This window comes from Rousettus aegyptiacus, unplaced genomic scaffold (genome assembly GCF_014176215.1).
Source record: "Rousettus aegyptiacus isolate mRouAeg1 unplaced genomic scaffold, mRouAeg1.p scaffold_m13_p_9, whole genome shotgun sequence".
Classification (NCBI taxonomy): domain Eukaryota; kingdom Metazoa; phylum Chordata; class Mammalia; order Chiroptera; family Pteropodidae; genus Rousettus; species Rousettus aegyptiacus.
In genome coordinates, this window is record NW_023416312.1 from 7332350 (window position 1) to 7349077 (window position 16728).

Genomic DNA, 16728 nt, shown 5'->3' on the forward strand with positions numbered 1-16728 from the left:
GTAGATGGTACAGCCTACTACACGCCTAGGCTGGATAGTGTAGACTATTGCTCCCAGGCTACAAACCTGTACATCATGTTACATGTATTAAATATTGCAGGCAACTTTAACACAATAGTAAGTATTTATGTATCTAAGCCTATCAATACCTAGAAAAGGTACAGAAAAAATACAGTAAAAAAGATAACAACAACAACAACAACAACAACAACACACCTGTATGGGGCAGTTATCATGAATGGAGCTTGCAGGACTGGAGATTGCTCTGGGTGAGTCAGTGAGTGGTGAGTGAACGTGAAGGCCTAGGACATTACTGTGCACTGCTGTAGACTTTATAAACACTGTCCCACAAGCCCTTCCCTTGCTTCCTTCCGACAGGGTCAGAATTAGAACATCAAAGCTGCCGATGCTGCTCCATGAACAGGGATGTGGGTGGGGCTGATTGAAATATTGAGGAGAAACTGGCTAAGGCGTAGATCACCATAATAGTGACTATCGGGAAGGAGTGAAAGGTAGCCTGAGGATCAGTAGGAATAAGAAATCAAGATGGAGAAATAAAGGAACATAGGGGATTGTCATGGCAATGTGGTTTAGGCCGCTGCATTTGGGGCAGTGGTCAGATTAAGGAAGTATGTGGTATTCATTTAAAAACAGGATGTTTAATACGAAGAGGATGTAGAATCAAGGACTCAATATTTGGACGCTGGAAATTTGTTTTCGGTTCCATTGACCCTTCTCGCACAGAGGCCTCTCTCTGGCATTGAATTGATGGAATAAAACTGGAATAAAAACTTATCTATGCTTTACATCATTGCAACCTGAATATATTTCCAAAGTACAGGGACAGGCTGGCCTCACACAACCACAGAAATCATTTACTAAAGTGAAAATAGCACTGAATACTTGTTTAAGGAGGCTCCTGTGGACCTGTGTCCTTGTACCGGATTTTAGGTCCTCAATGAAGAATTTACAGCCATGTATTCTGAAGACCACCAACCTAGATCTGGGAGGGCCGTAGCACCCTTTGAATATGTAGCCCTGGGGATACAGGCTCCTCTGCACTAAACAGGTCAGTGTCTGACTGATTGGGAGGTCACCTGTGCACTCAAAATTGAAGTACTGTGAGTGAGAGGGACTCTGTTGCCAAGCCCCACGGATACTGCTCCCATATGGAAAAAAAGTTCCTCCTGAACTTCATATCTTTCCCTTTCTTACAGGAAATTCAGCTCCATTATAATCTTATGGGACCACCATCATACATGCGGTCCCTCGTTGATGGAAATGCCATTATGCAGTGCATGACGGTGTTTACGAATAAAATTATATGATATCTAGGTTTGCTTCAAAACAATATGGGGGAGGCTTGTGTAGAGGTGTAATTACAATGAATTGCACATAGGTTGATAATTGCTGAAGCTGGGTGAAGGGCTCCATTATACTATTCTCTCAATTTGTGTGTATGTTAGAAACTTTAGATAAGTAAAAATTTATTAAAATATTTTTGAAAAGTACCAATAAGGTTTCATAAGTTTTATGAAAGGTAAAGACGTTTTCAAATATAAATATGCAGCAAAAAGTTTCTGCTACTACATAACAATACATTTTCTTATCTGACATAAAATGTTTAAATCAACACACCAACCATTACAATTGCTGTAACTCTTTCCTTGACAGATTAGGTTTCCCTGAACAAAGATCTAAAGTAGAGATTTTCATAACCAACCACCATAATATAAAAATATATTGGGGTAAAAGAAAGCAAGTGCCAAGCAATTTGCACCTGTCATTCGAAGATAAAAATGCCTCTCTGTAGAGTAAGAAAGGATTCAGCGATCATTTATTGAACACCTACCATATGTCAAGCTGTCATGGCACACTTCCTTATAAATATAATACAATGTTTTTTTCTATTGCGTTCATCCATTGGCTGACAAAACTCAACTGAGTAACTATCTTCAAATACTTTCTGAAAGTAGAAATGTGAACAGTACAAATACTGAATAAGTACGTGCACATACAGGAATGTGTGTGTGTAGGGGGGAAGGCTGTGTGTAGCAAAGAGATATGCAAGGATACACTGTACACAAAGTTTTCTTCATACGCACCAGTATACAGATTTTATCTGTCTTAAAAACTTCACCCTAATGTCTGCTAGCATTTAAATTAAGAGGATTTTTATATGATGTCACCAGGATCTCTAAAAATTACCAAAATGGCACAAACATTAGAAGTTGAACTTACTCCCAGAGCCATTTATTAAGTAATCTCTATCAAAAGTAACTGTAATTTATGAAAAGTATTGAGAGTGCTGCTCTAACAAAGACCTTGATTAAGTACAGATGAGTTCATACCACAGTAAAAAGCTAGATGTCTTTTGTGCGTTAACTACATTTGCCTTTCTCAGTTTTATGATAAAAGTAAACAAGCATCTACTATAGTTATACAAGATGTTATCTCTGGCAGCAACTAGGTGGAGGGTACACAAGACCTCCCTGAACAGTTTTTTAAATAACTTCCTGTAAATCTATGAATATTTCAAATATTTCAAAAGTTTTCTTTTTAAGTAAACCACAATGAAACTACTAATACCATTTTTGGGGGGGAGGGAAAAAGCAGATTCATATTACAACCACAGATTCCACTTAAACAAATCCTACCAGTATATATAATTTCTGCATATAAACTGATCTGATTATATAAATTTTACCATTGTAGAGTAATTAGTTAATGAAAACCCTGTCAGAAAAATTTCTCTCTCTTTCAGGGATTATTTTGATTTAGTAAGCCATAAGGACATTATTATCACATCTGCTTTCTATGAAGCCCTTTGTGACCATCATCATCTCCACATCCCCATGGGACTGGCCTCTCTGCTTTTGTATCCCACTGTTCTTCATATGCCTGCCTAGCACAGCATCTGGGGCACTTTCTCAAACTTCTGCTGATTGGTGCACTCCCTTTTTGCAATGTGAGCTGACTAAAGGTAGGGACCTCGTTTGATTTGTTTCTGTACATCTTCAGTGCCTTGTACAGTGTCTTCATAACAAAAGGAGCTCAAAAAAGTTGAATGAATGAACCGAAGAAAAAGAAGAAATAAGGGAGGAGAAAAGGAAGGATGGCTAGATGGCTATGGACAGACGGAGATGTGGATAAATGGGCCCTCTTCTCCTTAACTGTATGTATGGAAGATTACAAAAGCCATGTCATTCTTACCATAAACATCCATTCTTGTTAGGAGAATATGCTTCTCCAGGACCTCAAAACCCCTTCAATAAAGAACAAATTCTGAAGTAACGAAACATGGCTGTTGAAACTATTATACTCTCCTGGTCCTGAAATGGAAGTCTTTTCATTGAATGAGTGTTGGGGAGGGCAGTCTATACAAGAGAAGCAGCCTCTTGCAAGCGTGTGAAGGACAGTTAAGTGATTGGGAAGACCACTGCATTTAGCCTCCTAACCTCCTGCCTCAGGAATTCCAGCACCATATGCTTTGAGCTGAGCAGGGTCAAATGTCCATATTATTGACCTGGAGCAAGAAGAGAGTTTATTTCAATAGTTCCATAAATACAAGAGGCATTACTTCTCTGACTCTCTAGCTCTGAGAGCATAGCTATCATGGCAGGATACCAAGAGATAAGGGTTCTCCCAAAGAGGTTGTCCAATATCTCCCCAGATCTCCTTTTCTGCATCAGTAGAGGAATCGTAAAGTAATTTTCAAATGCAGACAATGCTTTAGTGAACATGGTACCAATCGGTGTGTAAGCAGCCTCAAAATACTAACTGGTTATATCCCAAGTTTATCATGATTAACAATGAGAGTGACCATTTATGGCAGGACTTCTATGGGTCAGGTGCTTTATACACATTAGTGCTATTGGAACCTATAACGTACTTTCCCACAGAAATAGTGGTATAATGACTCAATTTGTTCGTCTCTCAAAAACAACCCATTTAATCCATAATATCCTTGAGGGATAGTATTGTTATCATAGGACCCAGCTACCAGGTACAATACTATTTCAGTGTCCATAAGCAGGCAACGGGCAATTAGAATTCTAATGTGCAATTTGAGAGCTATAGCAACTCCCATTCTCATGGGGTCAAGGACACTTTCTGCCCTCCTGGCTGTACTCAGCGGCCGGTCCACTTTAGCAGAGAATCCCCTCGCCCCAAGCCAGAGAAGGCAGCAGGAGCTCCAAGATGCTTCATTTGCTCCAAAATCACCTCCTGTCCTTCCTACCATAGACCCTCGGATAGAATGCAGTTCAGGGGTGGGGGTTCCCAGGCTTGGGCAATAGAGGGAAAGTGTGTAGCTAAAGCCACTGAGCCAGCTGGTCAGCGATGCTGCTTCTATGTACAACAGGCTGTATGAGTCAGAGCTGCTGAGAGACCAAGTGAAGGAGCTAGAAATGGCTTTACCTCCAAATCAGGAATTTGTCCAATCAGAATACTGGTTTAAAAAAAGAGACAACTAACTTGAGAATACCACTCAATGCAGATTTTTCCAAATGGAAGAGAAAGCTGTTTAAGCATTATTTGGACAGGACGGAGCTGTCCTGCTTGTTACAAGGGGAAGTTGCAATCCCAGGTAGTGCCAAATCACTATGACACAGTCAAGACTTTTACAACATTCATGCCCATGACCTTGAATCGAGACAGCACAATAGATACACAGACGCCCAAGCAGGAAGTTGGGTTAGCGACTGGGAGAACAAAGCTTCCCGGTCCTGACCTTTTGCTCCATGAGCTGGAAAGGGCAGCAGAGAAGCTGGAGGAAGGAGAACTTCAGGCCCTGGAGAAAGAAAGACCTGGAATTCGTTCTCACCGTCACAGAGGGACACGCATGTTCACCCAAGTTGGGGCCAGGCTCTCAGCTGTCTTGTCATACTTTTAAGGGAACTGGCATGCACTTGTATTGAACACAGCACTTCATGCCACCAGTGATTTCTGTGTCTGTGTGTGTGTGTGTGTGCACGCGCACGCGCATGCACATGTCATTCTTCAAGTTTCTCAGGAGATGCTGAGAAACAGAGCAATCTCATTTGCTTCATTTAAAAAAATATATCAACTTGCAGTGAGTAACACTTTAGAAATACATGGAGGCACAGCGACACGGGCCACCCACGGGAGAGTATTGCCATGGCATGAAGGCTGACAATCACCTATCCAGAGGTGTACAGAGTATGCGTCTGCACACAGGCAAGGTGTGCAGGTCACATCTGTACAATGTTAAACCTACTAAATTGCATGGGTAAAGGCAGCATAACAAAAAAAAATGTTTGTGAGCTTCTGGCACAGCTGCTTGGCATAGGCTACAGAGCAGAGGGTAAGCTGGAGCAGCATCCCCTGGTGCCCCTACCCCTTCCCTATGTGGGAGGGGGGATGTCCTTACTTGACTTGGAAAGCTGCTCATCCTGGGAAATGCTGAGGTCATCCGACTCCCCAGACAGCTCCTTGATGAAGTTGGAAGGAAACATTCCAGTCTTTCCATTGAGAACACCTTCCCACCATCCTTCTTCTACCTGCGCAGATGTGAACAGAAGAACAGAGAGGTGGAGATCAGGTTAGATGCAGCACTTCCCAGCTTTCCCTCCTGTGTGTGGTGCAGGCTGCAGAGCCCATGCAGGGAGGGCTGAAGGACCCAAAACTTACTCATTAACAGGGAATGGGAAAGCGGGCCTCGTAGAGTCTCGAGAGTCAGACTCGGGAAGGGGGAATTAACCTGGGGGCCAAAAATGTCAAGTGGAAAGAATTCACACTTTGTTTTCATTAACCCCAAACTGAAATTTGGCATTTCCTTTGATACAAATGTAGGTAACACACCACAGTAATAGGACATGTAACTCATCACCCAACAAATCGCAGATATTTTCATATTACATCATAGATGCTGTGGGTATCTCACAACATTGTTTGCACCCATTGCTACATTTAAGTGGTAGTAGTAATCACACCTGCTGGGAGATCTTTAATGTATTAATAAGGAATTACTTATTATTTATAATAAGGAATTACACATAGATTATTATATCAAAATTTGCTTTGAAAATAGCTTGATAGCTACTTCAATATAAACGGTTCTCTGTGTAATCTTTTTGTTTTATTTTACGCATTTAAAATCAGTATTTAAAAACTGAGAATGGCTTCCCTGGACTACCAAAACTAACTAGACAGCCAAACAAAAACAGTTAAGAATACCTGGGTTAAGAACTCAAACAGGTTTCTGAAAGGTTCTAGATTACCCTGAGATGAATTTTAAAAGGGGGAAGGGGAGCAGGGAGAGCAGCCAGACTGCAGTCATCTGGGAGAGCAATGAATATGGAGAAGGCAGGTACAGATTTGAAGGCCTTTTGAGGTATGAGCTGGTCTTTAGTGACCAATTAACTGGAACAGCAGGAGAAGAGCTTCAAAAAGTCCGTCCAAGATTTTATGATAAAGCCACTAACCGAAGCCAGAAGAAAGAAAAGCAAGCTGGCTTCTCGAAGGAAAATAACAGGGCATTTGAGAACAAGCAAGTATTAAGTTACCAGTGGTGTGATATATCAGAAAGAGACCTAGAACCTTTGGAAATTTTTTTTTTTTACTACATGTATATATTACCTACTCTAATTAATAAATACAATTTAAAAGCTAAAATAATTTTTAAAAAGAAAAAGAATATTCAAGTCAAAAGTCCAGTGCAAATCCTATCCTGAAACTTAGCAGTTGTATGACTTTACTCAAATTTCCTTCAAAACTGAACCTATCTGTATGTACAATAGGGATAATTAATACACTCAATCAGTGTCAGAGATGGATGTATTATGATTCTACACTAAGGGTTAGGACCATACAGGACATGTTCTTTATCGCCTCAAGAAGTTGAGCATCCGCCAAGGTAGACAGGGTAAATGGTTTAAAAAGGGAGGAGGGTGGGTGTAACTAAAAAGTAGCAATGCAAAGTAAATAGATGAGAAAATGCCATGACTCAGCACAAACGAAACTTGTTACCCAAAGTCAAGGTCACTGAGATCTGGAATGCTAAAAGAAGGCTTTGAAAAAAAAAAAGAAAAATTAAGGTTGACCTTAAATAGCAGAAACAACAGATATAAGTAGGGAAGAGGGTATGAGATGTTCCCTAAAGGGGGAAGCTGCTAGAGCCTATGGAACGGAGACAATCAAAATTGGTGTTTAGAGCATCTGTTAGGGAACTCATGGAATACAGACTTGCAGAGTGGCAATTACATCTGCATGAGCATAGAATCTTCTGGAAAGACTTCAGACAACGGCATCCATGTACAATGGTCCCAATGATTATTCAAGACCAAATCGTGGCATTTAACAGCATTTCAGTTGAAATCATTCCATGTTTCTATGCCAACTCAACTGATATGTATTATTCCTTCAAGGAGTTTTTTATAGGATTAGGAGTCATCATGAGCCTGAATATAAATAGTCACAGGATTTGTAGCGTGGTATCCTTTGTGCATTTCTTGAATAAGGAGCCATAAAATGACCTTATTTCTCCCATAATCACAGGACAGGAAAGAAAAACCAAGGACATGGACCGCAAACGAGCAGTCCCTAGAGTAATCCCCAATAGCACCAGGCAGCTGGACCAATTCCATTTGATTCAGTTTGACAGAATCTAAAACATTCCTATTCCCAGTAATAAGTGGCTCCAGCCAGATCCCTGAAGGAAATGCTCCTGATATATGGGATCGGCAGACTGCCTGCTGGGAAAACAGGGGTATATTCACCTCACCACACCCCCAGATGTTTGTATCACTGTTACAGCACAGTCTGAGAGGAGTGGCCAACAAGGAATCAGCAGAAGTCTATCATTAGCCATGTGGTGAGTGGAAGGGCAGACAATAAAACCGCTGCTCATCACCTGGGGGTACATTTCCCATTGCAGGCTCCATGCGCAGGGGAGTCTGGCCCCGGTACCAGTGAGAGCTGTTCAGTACGATTTCTTTCTATAGTCTGCTGCTTTGGTTGTGAGATTCAGGCTGGAGATATGAGAAAATGATCCTCACCCGCACATTATTCCTCTTCAGAGATATTCTAATTCGACTTCCTTAATAAAGATGTGGACATTGAAGCCCAGAGTGATTTCATTCATTCATTCATTTAAAGAATAAAACATAGTACCTTGTACACTGAATGAATAAATGAATGAATGAATAGCAGAGAAATCATTGGGAGAAATCCTCCATAGAGGCCTATGAAGCCCTGATACCTTCACAAAAAGATTTTCCCTTCCTGTAAGGAGTAAAAGGGACAAGAGATCCTGACTATATTGGCCACTGTTCTTAGTTAGGTACTGCCATGCCCAGGTCTTTGTACTCTACCCAATCCCACCAATACTTAATGAGCATCTATCCTACACTGCCCTAGGACCTCAGGACAGATTGACTGGTTAACAAAACTGACAAAGACCCATCCTTGAGGAGCTTCTGCAACAAAGAAAGAAACATACAGAGCCTTAGACTCCCTGCTTAGAAAAAAAAAAAAACATTCTGATATTTATGTTTCTATATTGAAAAGAAAAAAAGAAACGCATCCCTTTGTAATCAAGTGGAGATTATGGATGTTACCAAGGGCTTACAATTTCTGCCCCAAGGGAAGTAATAAAAGGGGGCAGATGCCCACCTTCTCCCCCACCAACGCACATACATCAACAGTCTTCTGCAGGCCTTGGCTCTAGGCTGAGAACAACACGCTCCACCTAGGTCCCTCTGTGACCAATCCTGCCAGCTCTGGAGCCCATGGATATGTCCCAAGAGAGAACCCTACCTTCAGCCCAGAGCTGGGAGCAGGGTGGCTTATACCTAGCAGTGTTTGAGAAAGACACAGTAAAAACACTTAAATAGCTTGTGTCAGTGTGCCCTACAATTCCCATGTCTTCACAATCACAATCACCAGCATCTAAGTAGGTTCAGGGCCCAAGGAAGTAGTTTCTAGCTCTTAGCCCTGTTGGAAGTTAGGGAAGCAGCTGACCGAATTGCAACACCTCCACCTCCACCCAATTTTACAAAAATGATCTACATCTATAAAGCACTAAGGAGGACACATGAATGCAAAGATGACCGTGCCGTCTGGGGTACTTAGGTATTCAGAACAGTTCCATCTTCAATGTACCATCCTTGAAGTTTTATTTGTTAACTGTACTGAGAAGGGGAACGACGGATTTACCAAGTTTAATGTCTACCTCCAGATACAAGTAGCAAAACAGGAAAATTCATTTAAGGGTTGCTATAATTTTTTTTATATCCAATTCATCCTTTCTTATCCAAACTACAGTCAGAAGCACATGAGAGGGGTAGGTGTGAGAGAAGCACAGGGGAGGAAGAGGCACACAGGCAAATGAACTCAGCTTCATTGTTCTCAGAGCCGTTTTGCTATTCTTTCCAGAAAAGATGGACAAATCAAGCTTCAAGGAAAAGCCCACACCTTAACACTATTAAAATTTTCCTAAAAATTTATTCAGACTTGTATGTTTCTAAGAATTCATCCATTTCTTCCAGGTATCCAATTTGTTGGCATATAATTATTCATAGCAGTCTCCCTTGACCCTTTGTATTTCTGTGGTATCAATTTATCTCCTCTTTCATTTCTACTTTTATTTATTTGAATCCTCTTTTGCTCATGATGAGTCTAGCTAAAGATCTGTCTCCGTTTTTCTTTTCAAAAACCAGCTTTCAGTTTCATTGACACTTTTTCTATTATCTTTTTAGCCTGTTTCACTTATTTCTGTTCTGATCTTTATTTCCTTCCTTCCACTAACTTAGGGCTATGTTTGTTCTTTTCTAGTTCCTTGAGGACATTATGCTAAATGAAATAAGTCAGACAGAGAAAAACAAATACTATATGATCTCACTTATGCATGGAATCTAAAGGAAAAAAAAAACAACTCATAGATATAGGGAACAGATTGGTGGTTCCAGAAGCTGGGAGTGAGGCGTGAGCAAAATGGGTGAAGAAAGTCAAAAGGTGCCAACTTCCAGTGATAAGATAAATAAATCCTGGGGTTATAATGTACAGCATGGTAACAATAGCTAACAATACTGTATTGTATATTTGAAAGTTGCTAAGAAAATAGATCTCAAAGTTCTCAACACAAGAAAAAATATTTGTAACTATGTGTGGTGACAGATGTTAATTCAATTCATTGTGGTAATCACTTTTCAATATATACATGTATCAAATCATGTTGTACAACTGAAACTAATGCAGTGTCAAATGTCAATTATATCTCAATTTAAAACATCATTCAGAAATAATTAAGTGAGAATTTCAATAGTACCCCTTTCTCCTACCTGTGAGAAAGGAAAGTATTCAGAAAATTTTAAAATAATAAAGAATATTAAGATAGCTCTTTAAAGTTTTTTTTTAATTGAGGTACTATTCATACAAATGCACAGATCAATAGTACAAGTTGATCAGTTTTCACAAATGCATATACCCGTGTAATGCCTGTGTAATGTACATCTCTATCACCATACATAGCATTTCTAACACTCCAGAAAACTCCCTTATTCTAGGACATAGTTTTACCTTTTGAATATTGATGGAAAAAAAAATTGTTTCTAGAAAATATCTTTTTCTATTAGTGGAATTAGTACAAAAAAAATATTTAAAGGGAACTACTTCCTGAAGGCATAAACACCTAAAATTATTTCCATTTCACTTGCTTTAAATAACCATCTCTGTTGATTTAGGGACATGGACAACTGGTTGTGCCAAATATAAACAAGTGTTAACTAGGTCCTAAATGTCTGGGCCTATATTTTTCCCCGATTCCTATGCAGTTCATTGTCTGATTACCTCTTACATTCCATACACACAAGAATTTGATTTTTATTCCCTCCCCATTCTTCTGCGAATAAGTCTATTCCAAATGACAGGGGCACCTCAAAAGAAAAATGTATAGGGTAATTTAAAGGAAAATGATTTAAGAAAACATATATACGATTTCTATTTAAGACTTAAGCAAACTCTGCCTAACAAGACAGCAATATCCACGGTTTTCCTTATAGTGTAAGGGGTTTCTGGTAGGGCTTTTATAGACATCCTTCGGTAATGCTTGAAAGTCCTGTCCTTCGACACAGCCACAGGCTAGTCTATAGGTCCCCAAATTCCTAAATGACTCTATGCTAAGACCTTGAAAATATGAGCAAACAGTAAATCAAGCCAGCAAGGTAACCCTTCAGATGAATCAAGATCCTGATGTTTTGTCCAGTCACTATTCTCAGGTGAGAAAAGTGTCTATGGGGATGTGCAGATCTTGGAAGACCCATATGTAAGAAATCTTTTAATGAGGTATTACTCTAAAAGTTCAGTGTGGACAACACTATAACTTGCATCTATCTGCCAGCTCTGGCTTTCTACGTTCCATATCTGCCCTCAAAAAGGGTTCATAGGTCATCCCTGACTTCAGAACAAGGCTGTACTAACATCCCATACTCCTTCCTCCAGAGAAGCCCAGCACCTTGCACATTGCAGCCCATGCTTGCTGAATGCATCTTGATACTTTCTCACCTTCCAGATGCTCCGTTGAAATGTCACCTATTCTAGGAAGAATCTTCTTCGCCCTCACTGAGTAGCCCCCATCCTTGGGTGCTTCCAAAAGTCATCTTATTAACGTAACAAAAGGAAACTTGATCAGTCTCTTAAGAAATTTCAAGGGTTTTAGGAGCTCTGTGCAGGGAACAGGGCAAAGACCAAACATACATTTCTTATAAATCACAATATCACAACTACCCATCCTAACTGACAAAGGTTGTCTGATTGAGTTAAAGTTGCAAAGGACTTCAACAGCCTATTTAACTCTAGCTGAGAGAACCAAATCTCTTGCTCTGGGCACAAGAAGGAAGATGCATAAATTTCTTGGAATTACAAGTTACTTTGTTGCAAACTACAAGGCCAGATTAGGCTTTAATTCTGAAACTGATGCCACTGGTCTCCAGCCAGCCTGACTGGGGAACCCTGAGAAATACCTCAAAAACTAACTGCAAAGAACAAATAAAAGCAAGAATCTCTGAACATCCCTTGGGTCACCACTAAGACAGACTGGTGGAGATCAAGCTCATCCAACACAAAAAGGAAAGTAGTCCCTAGATGACACAGAGAGGAAAACTAAGAGGCTTCATTGCCCTTTAAAAAAAAATAGGCCAACAAACTAGTTTTGAAAATATAGAGCAGGGGTCCCCAACCGCTGGCCGTAGACTGGTACTGGTACCAGGGTCCATGACTGGCAGGTGAGCGAGCAAAGATTCAACTGTATTTGCAGCCGCTCCCCAGCACTAGCATCACCGCCTCAGCTCCGCCTCAGATCACTGGGCATTAGATTCTCACAGGAGCACCGGTCCCTGGTGCCAAAAAGGTTGGGGACCACTACTCTAGAGGTCCTCAAACGCCATTTCTTCTGGTAACCATGTCCATGTGCCATCTCTCTTTTCCTTATAATCAGAACTTTACCTGCATTTATCAGTCCCTTCCACTCTGGAGAAAAATGACACAGGTATATATTTACAATGATTTTTTTAAAAAATATCTATCCGAGTATTCAGCTTGCTGTTTTTCCTTTCAAATTGGCAACCTAGTTCCTTTAGGTTCACAGCAATGAATCTAATGATGACAGCAGAGCCACTGCTCTCCAGTGAGGAGGCGGAAGCATGGTGAGCACTTTTTTGAGCAATTTCACTTCGCCAACTCCACTCACCCTTGGATCGCCTCATGCTCTCCATTCCTTCCCTAGGCCACATTGCAAAGGCCTATCCAGGCTGCGCACTTGAGGCTAGCAGTCGACTCCTGCCTGATGAGGGTAGGAGTGGACTACTTAAGCCTGTTGTTCTCATTATTAGCCCACAATTGGTTAAATAGCTCAAAAATAGATAAGTGTGAAGAGAAAGAGTTAGTGGTATGAACGGATAATGTTCACGATTTGAAGGTTAAAAAAAATGCTGCCAAATTAGGTGTGGACAAGAGAACAAAAAGAGAAACTGGGGGTGTCGGACTGTAGAATTCTGGAAGGATTCCATATTCCAATTGCTTCAGAGAGTGTGCATTTGTGTGTATAGCTTTGCACTACTGCAGAATTAATCTATTCATCAATTAATAAGACGATAACATGTAATATGTATATATACACATAATATAATGTTATATTTTTATTAACCAATAGATAGATTCCACAGTATTATAAAGTATTGCTATGGTTTTACCTCAATCGGTCCCTGTGATTTAAGTGTTCTTGTTTATTCAGAATTCTTGTTTATTTTGCTTTTAGTTTCCAGTGGAATTAGAGACTAGCCACCCACTGGCATTTATACCACACCCATTATAAGAGAAAGGGGAAGATTTTATATTATACAGTGAATGGCCCCAAATCCACACGATTACAAGAAAATCAGAATAGGTAAATCAATTTTTTATGATATAATTTCTTAAATATGAATTAAAAAGCCAACTTTTACATTTTGTTTTACATAAATACCATAGGCAGCAGTTATTTTTTTCTTATTTGAAGAAAGCCCAGAATGAAGCCTAGTATTGAACTAGCAGTGAGTGGAAAAGAAACCCGTCTTGTAGAAGGTGGTGAACTTCTACATCACCTAGGCTAGGAGATTAGCAGCCCTGCAATCACTCTTCCTTAGCCATTCATGATTGTGTTCCCTACAGTCAACAAGTAGGTGAGTGAGCAATACTTGCCAGAAATTAATTAATTAATTTTCCTTATCTGGATTTGTATTTCTTAAAACTTAATTGCAACATTAAAGGAAAATTCAACTATGACAGCCATTTTCAATTCCTGTTCTCTTCCAGTCTTCACTCATGTACGCGGTGATATATTTTACATGACTACATCCTTCTATATATACAATTTTTAGTTCTAATCTGTTATTTTGCAAAAAAAAATCTTTTCATATTTTCATTTATTCATTTACTTTATTAATCAAGCTTTTATTAAGGTACATATTTGGTTTTAGGCACTATTCCAGATACCATGAATATAAAGATAAAAGCCAAATCCCTCCTATTAAAGAGCTCTCAGATTGGCAGAATATAACAGATAATTACAATGCATGGTATTGTAATAAATACAGATTTAAAAGCCTCTGTGTTTACCATTTTAATGGCTTCACAATCTTCTAGCTGGATAATATAACTTAATTCACAAAACTAGTTCCTTAATTATTTTTTATTATCACATCCATTGCTGCAACATGTTTCACATATTTTTTTCTGTTAACCATTTTCTGTCTGAGTGAGATTACTGAGTCAAAGGGTGTTCATTCAGATTTTTATAGCTTTTGACATACCTTGCTAAATAGCTTCATATTAGCATCATAAAGACATACAAAGTCACCACTTCTTCTAAGCCTTGCCAACGATCTTATCACTAAATATTTTCTTAGGATTTTCAAAAGCAGAGACTCCTTGTTGTCTTAATCTGTATTTATTTAAAATAGCAGGGCAGAACATTTTCTCATAGTTTTTTATTTCTCCTTGTGGGATTTATGTTTATGGCAGATTTATCTATCATCTATCATTTTATAGTAGCTTCCCAGTATCTTTTCATGTTACATATATAATAATTTTTCATCATAATTTACTGCAACTTTTTCCTATTTGTTTTTCTCTGTTTAAATTCACATTGAATCATATCAAAATTCTTATCAGTCACACATTATTTTTCCCTCTGGGATTTCTTCCATGGTTTCTTAAGAAATTTGTTCTTCTGCCATTGGAATTAATGTTCTACTCTGTTGTCCATTCAGTTTTCACTCATTCGACTTTCAAAAAATGTCTCCTATGTGTGTTGCCTGGCACCAGGGATAAAAAAATGATAAATGAATGACAAATTAATATAAATTATTATTATCCCAAACTAGGAAATAGGCAAAAGGGGTTACTGCATGTCTTCCCAGTGCCACACCAGGAACCCTATTAACTAATTCTCTAGGGACATATATCTTTGTTTGACACAATATTTACTATGTATGAGGTTAATTTACAACTCTGTTAGTGTGGATGTTAACTGGTAGAAAACTGAAAGCGATGCAAATGATTCTTGTCAGATGGCAATGAAAATAAATTTTGACGGGCAGAGATGTAAGTGATTTAGCCCCTAAAAAGATGGCCTCAGAGATTACAGCTTTATTACCCTGTGTAGGATACTATGTAGTTCTGCATTTAACTCAGCAATCTTAATCAAGTATTCTACTTTCAGTCATTATAAATACTACGCTCTTTCACAATTTCCTTTGAGCCAGCCTTACCATCTTATAGATGGTAAGATTCCGTCATTAATGAGTTAAATAAAGTTTTGACACATGCTCACTTTATGTTTACACTGAGAATCGGGAAATCTAGCATCGGTTCTGACACTTCACTCAACCTCTTCCTTGACTTCTAGCTTCCTTTTGTAATTCATGGATTCCTGTAAGGTCGACTGGCATTCAGGAAACCAAAGCAATCGGAAACCTGTATTTCTATATACAGATATGTGTGTTGACTGAGAATAAATAATCAGGTTCTAAATCCGAAGCTCAGGATCTGCCAGGCCTAAGGGAGTGGGGCCTGAGAAACATGTCAGTGTCTGATGGAACACTTCACCAGCAGGCCTGACTCTGAGTGCCTGGACCAAGCAGGAGAAGGGAATGCGGTACAGTGGAAAGCACAGTCTCCCCAGCCAGGTGGACCTGGCTTCAACCTTCAGCCCTGCCTAATCTAGAGTCTCTTGAGCCTCTTATCTCATCTACAAAATAAAGTGGTTGTGATGGCTCAGTGGGTCAATGCATAAAGAACCTTGTCAAGCCTGTCACATGCCAGGTCTTCTGTAAACATCACTTGTTTTCTCTTCCCTCTGAATACACAGTGTCCCCCATGATGAATACTGAATCCATCCTCTAGAGATCGATCAGGGGCACTTCTGGACACTCAAGAGTCTACTAGTAATTGAAGCAGAGGAGAAAAGCTGTGGCATTGGGTTGGCATTTCAGAGGTACCCAGTATGCTGCATTAGAAAGACAATGGTTTTAAATGGCTCCGCATCTACCTCCAATGGGCTTGGCAGCCTTTCTCTTTGGGACCCCATTTTCTCTGAGAAGAGACTCAACTAGATGGTATCTAAGATCTCTTTGAATTTTAACATCCACCACAGCAAGGCCAACCAGCCATGGGTGGGTTCCGACAGCCCACACAAGGCCACCGCACTCACCTTCCTGGCACACTTACCTCTCCTACCACCTCTATGATGTCACCAACTTTCAGCTCAAGTTCATCATCATTCTGAGGCAGGTAGCTGAATGCCACCTGGCACCGGCGCCTCCGTCGCTCGCCTGAATGGGAAAAGCAAAATATTTAGATACAGCTCTTCTCTCAAAATTAGATTTTAAAGAGAGGATTCCTAGGCATGCAGGCAAATTAAGCTGACTTGTCTCAAATATGCTCTCTGGGACATGGCTAGAGGCACGGCAGCCCTGGTCTCTCAGAGAGAGGCAGTAGAAAGCAGAGCAATGCTTCTTGTTCTTTTAAAAGCTGCTGGGTCAAAAAGGCATGGATATGAGAAACCGATCCCTTGGTGCAAAAGGAAAAACCCCACCCCGAAGCGCTGGAGCACAGTGTTGCCTTAAACGGTTTTCCATGGATGGGGCTTTCTATTTGCTGCTGCTGATTTTTAATGAAACCTGATGTGATGTGGTAGAGTAAAAAGAATGGTCTGCTTCTAATACCAGCAAG

General features: G+C 39.9%; 1 protein-coding gene across 4 annotated transcripts in view; it reads right to left on the reverse strand.

The window, feature by feature from the left end:
- SH3KBP1 (SH3 domain containing kinase binding protein 1) overlaps nucleotides 1–16728 on the reverse strand; it is a 311738-nt gene that overhangs the window by 139860 nt on the left and 155150 nt on the right. For 3 of the 4 annotated variants that reach the window (XM_036227141.1, XM_036227142.1, XM_036227143.1), the window contains 2 exons: nucleotides 16225–16328; nucleotides 5393–5522 (listed from right to left, as the gene is read on the reverse strand). In XM_036227141.1, the coding sequence (XP_036083034.1) occupies nucleotides 5393–5522; nucleotides 16225–16328 (234 nt within the window). Of the gene's footprint in view, nucleotides 1–4732; nucleotides 4793–5392; nucleotides 5523–16224; nucleotides 16329–16728 lie in introns of all 4 variants that reach the window. The other variant, XM_036227145.1, reaches the window with a different exon arrangement.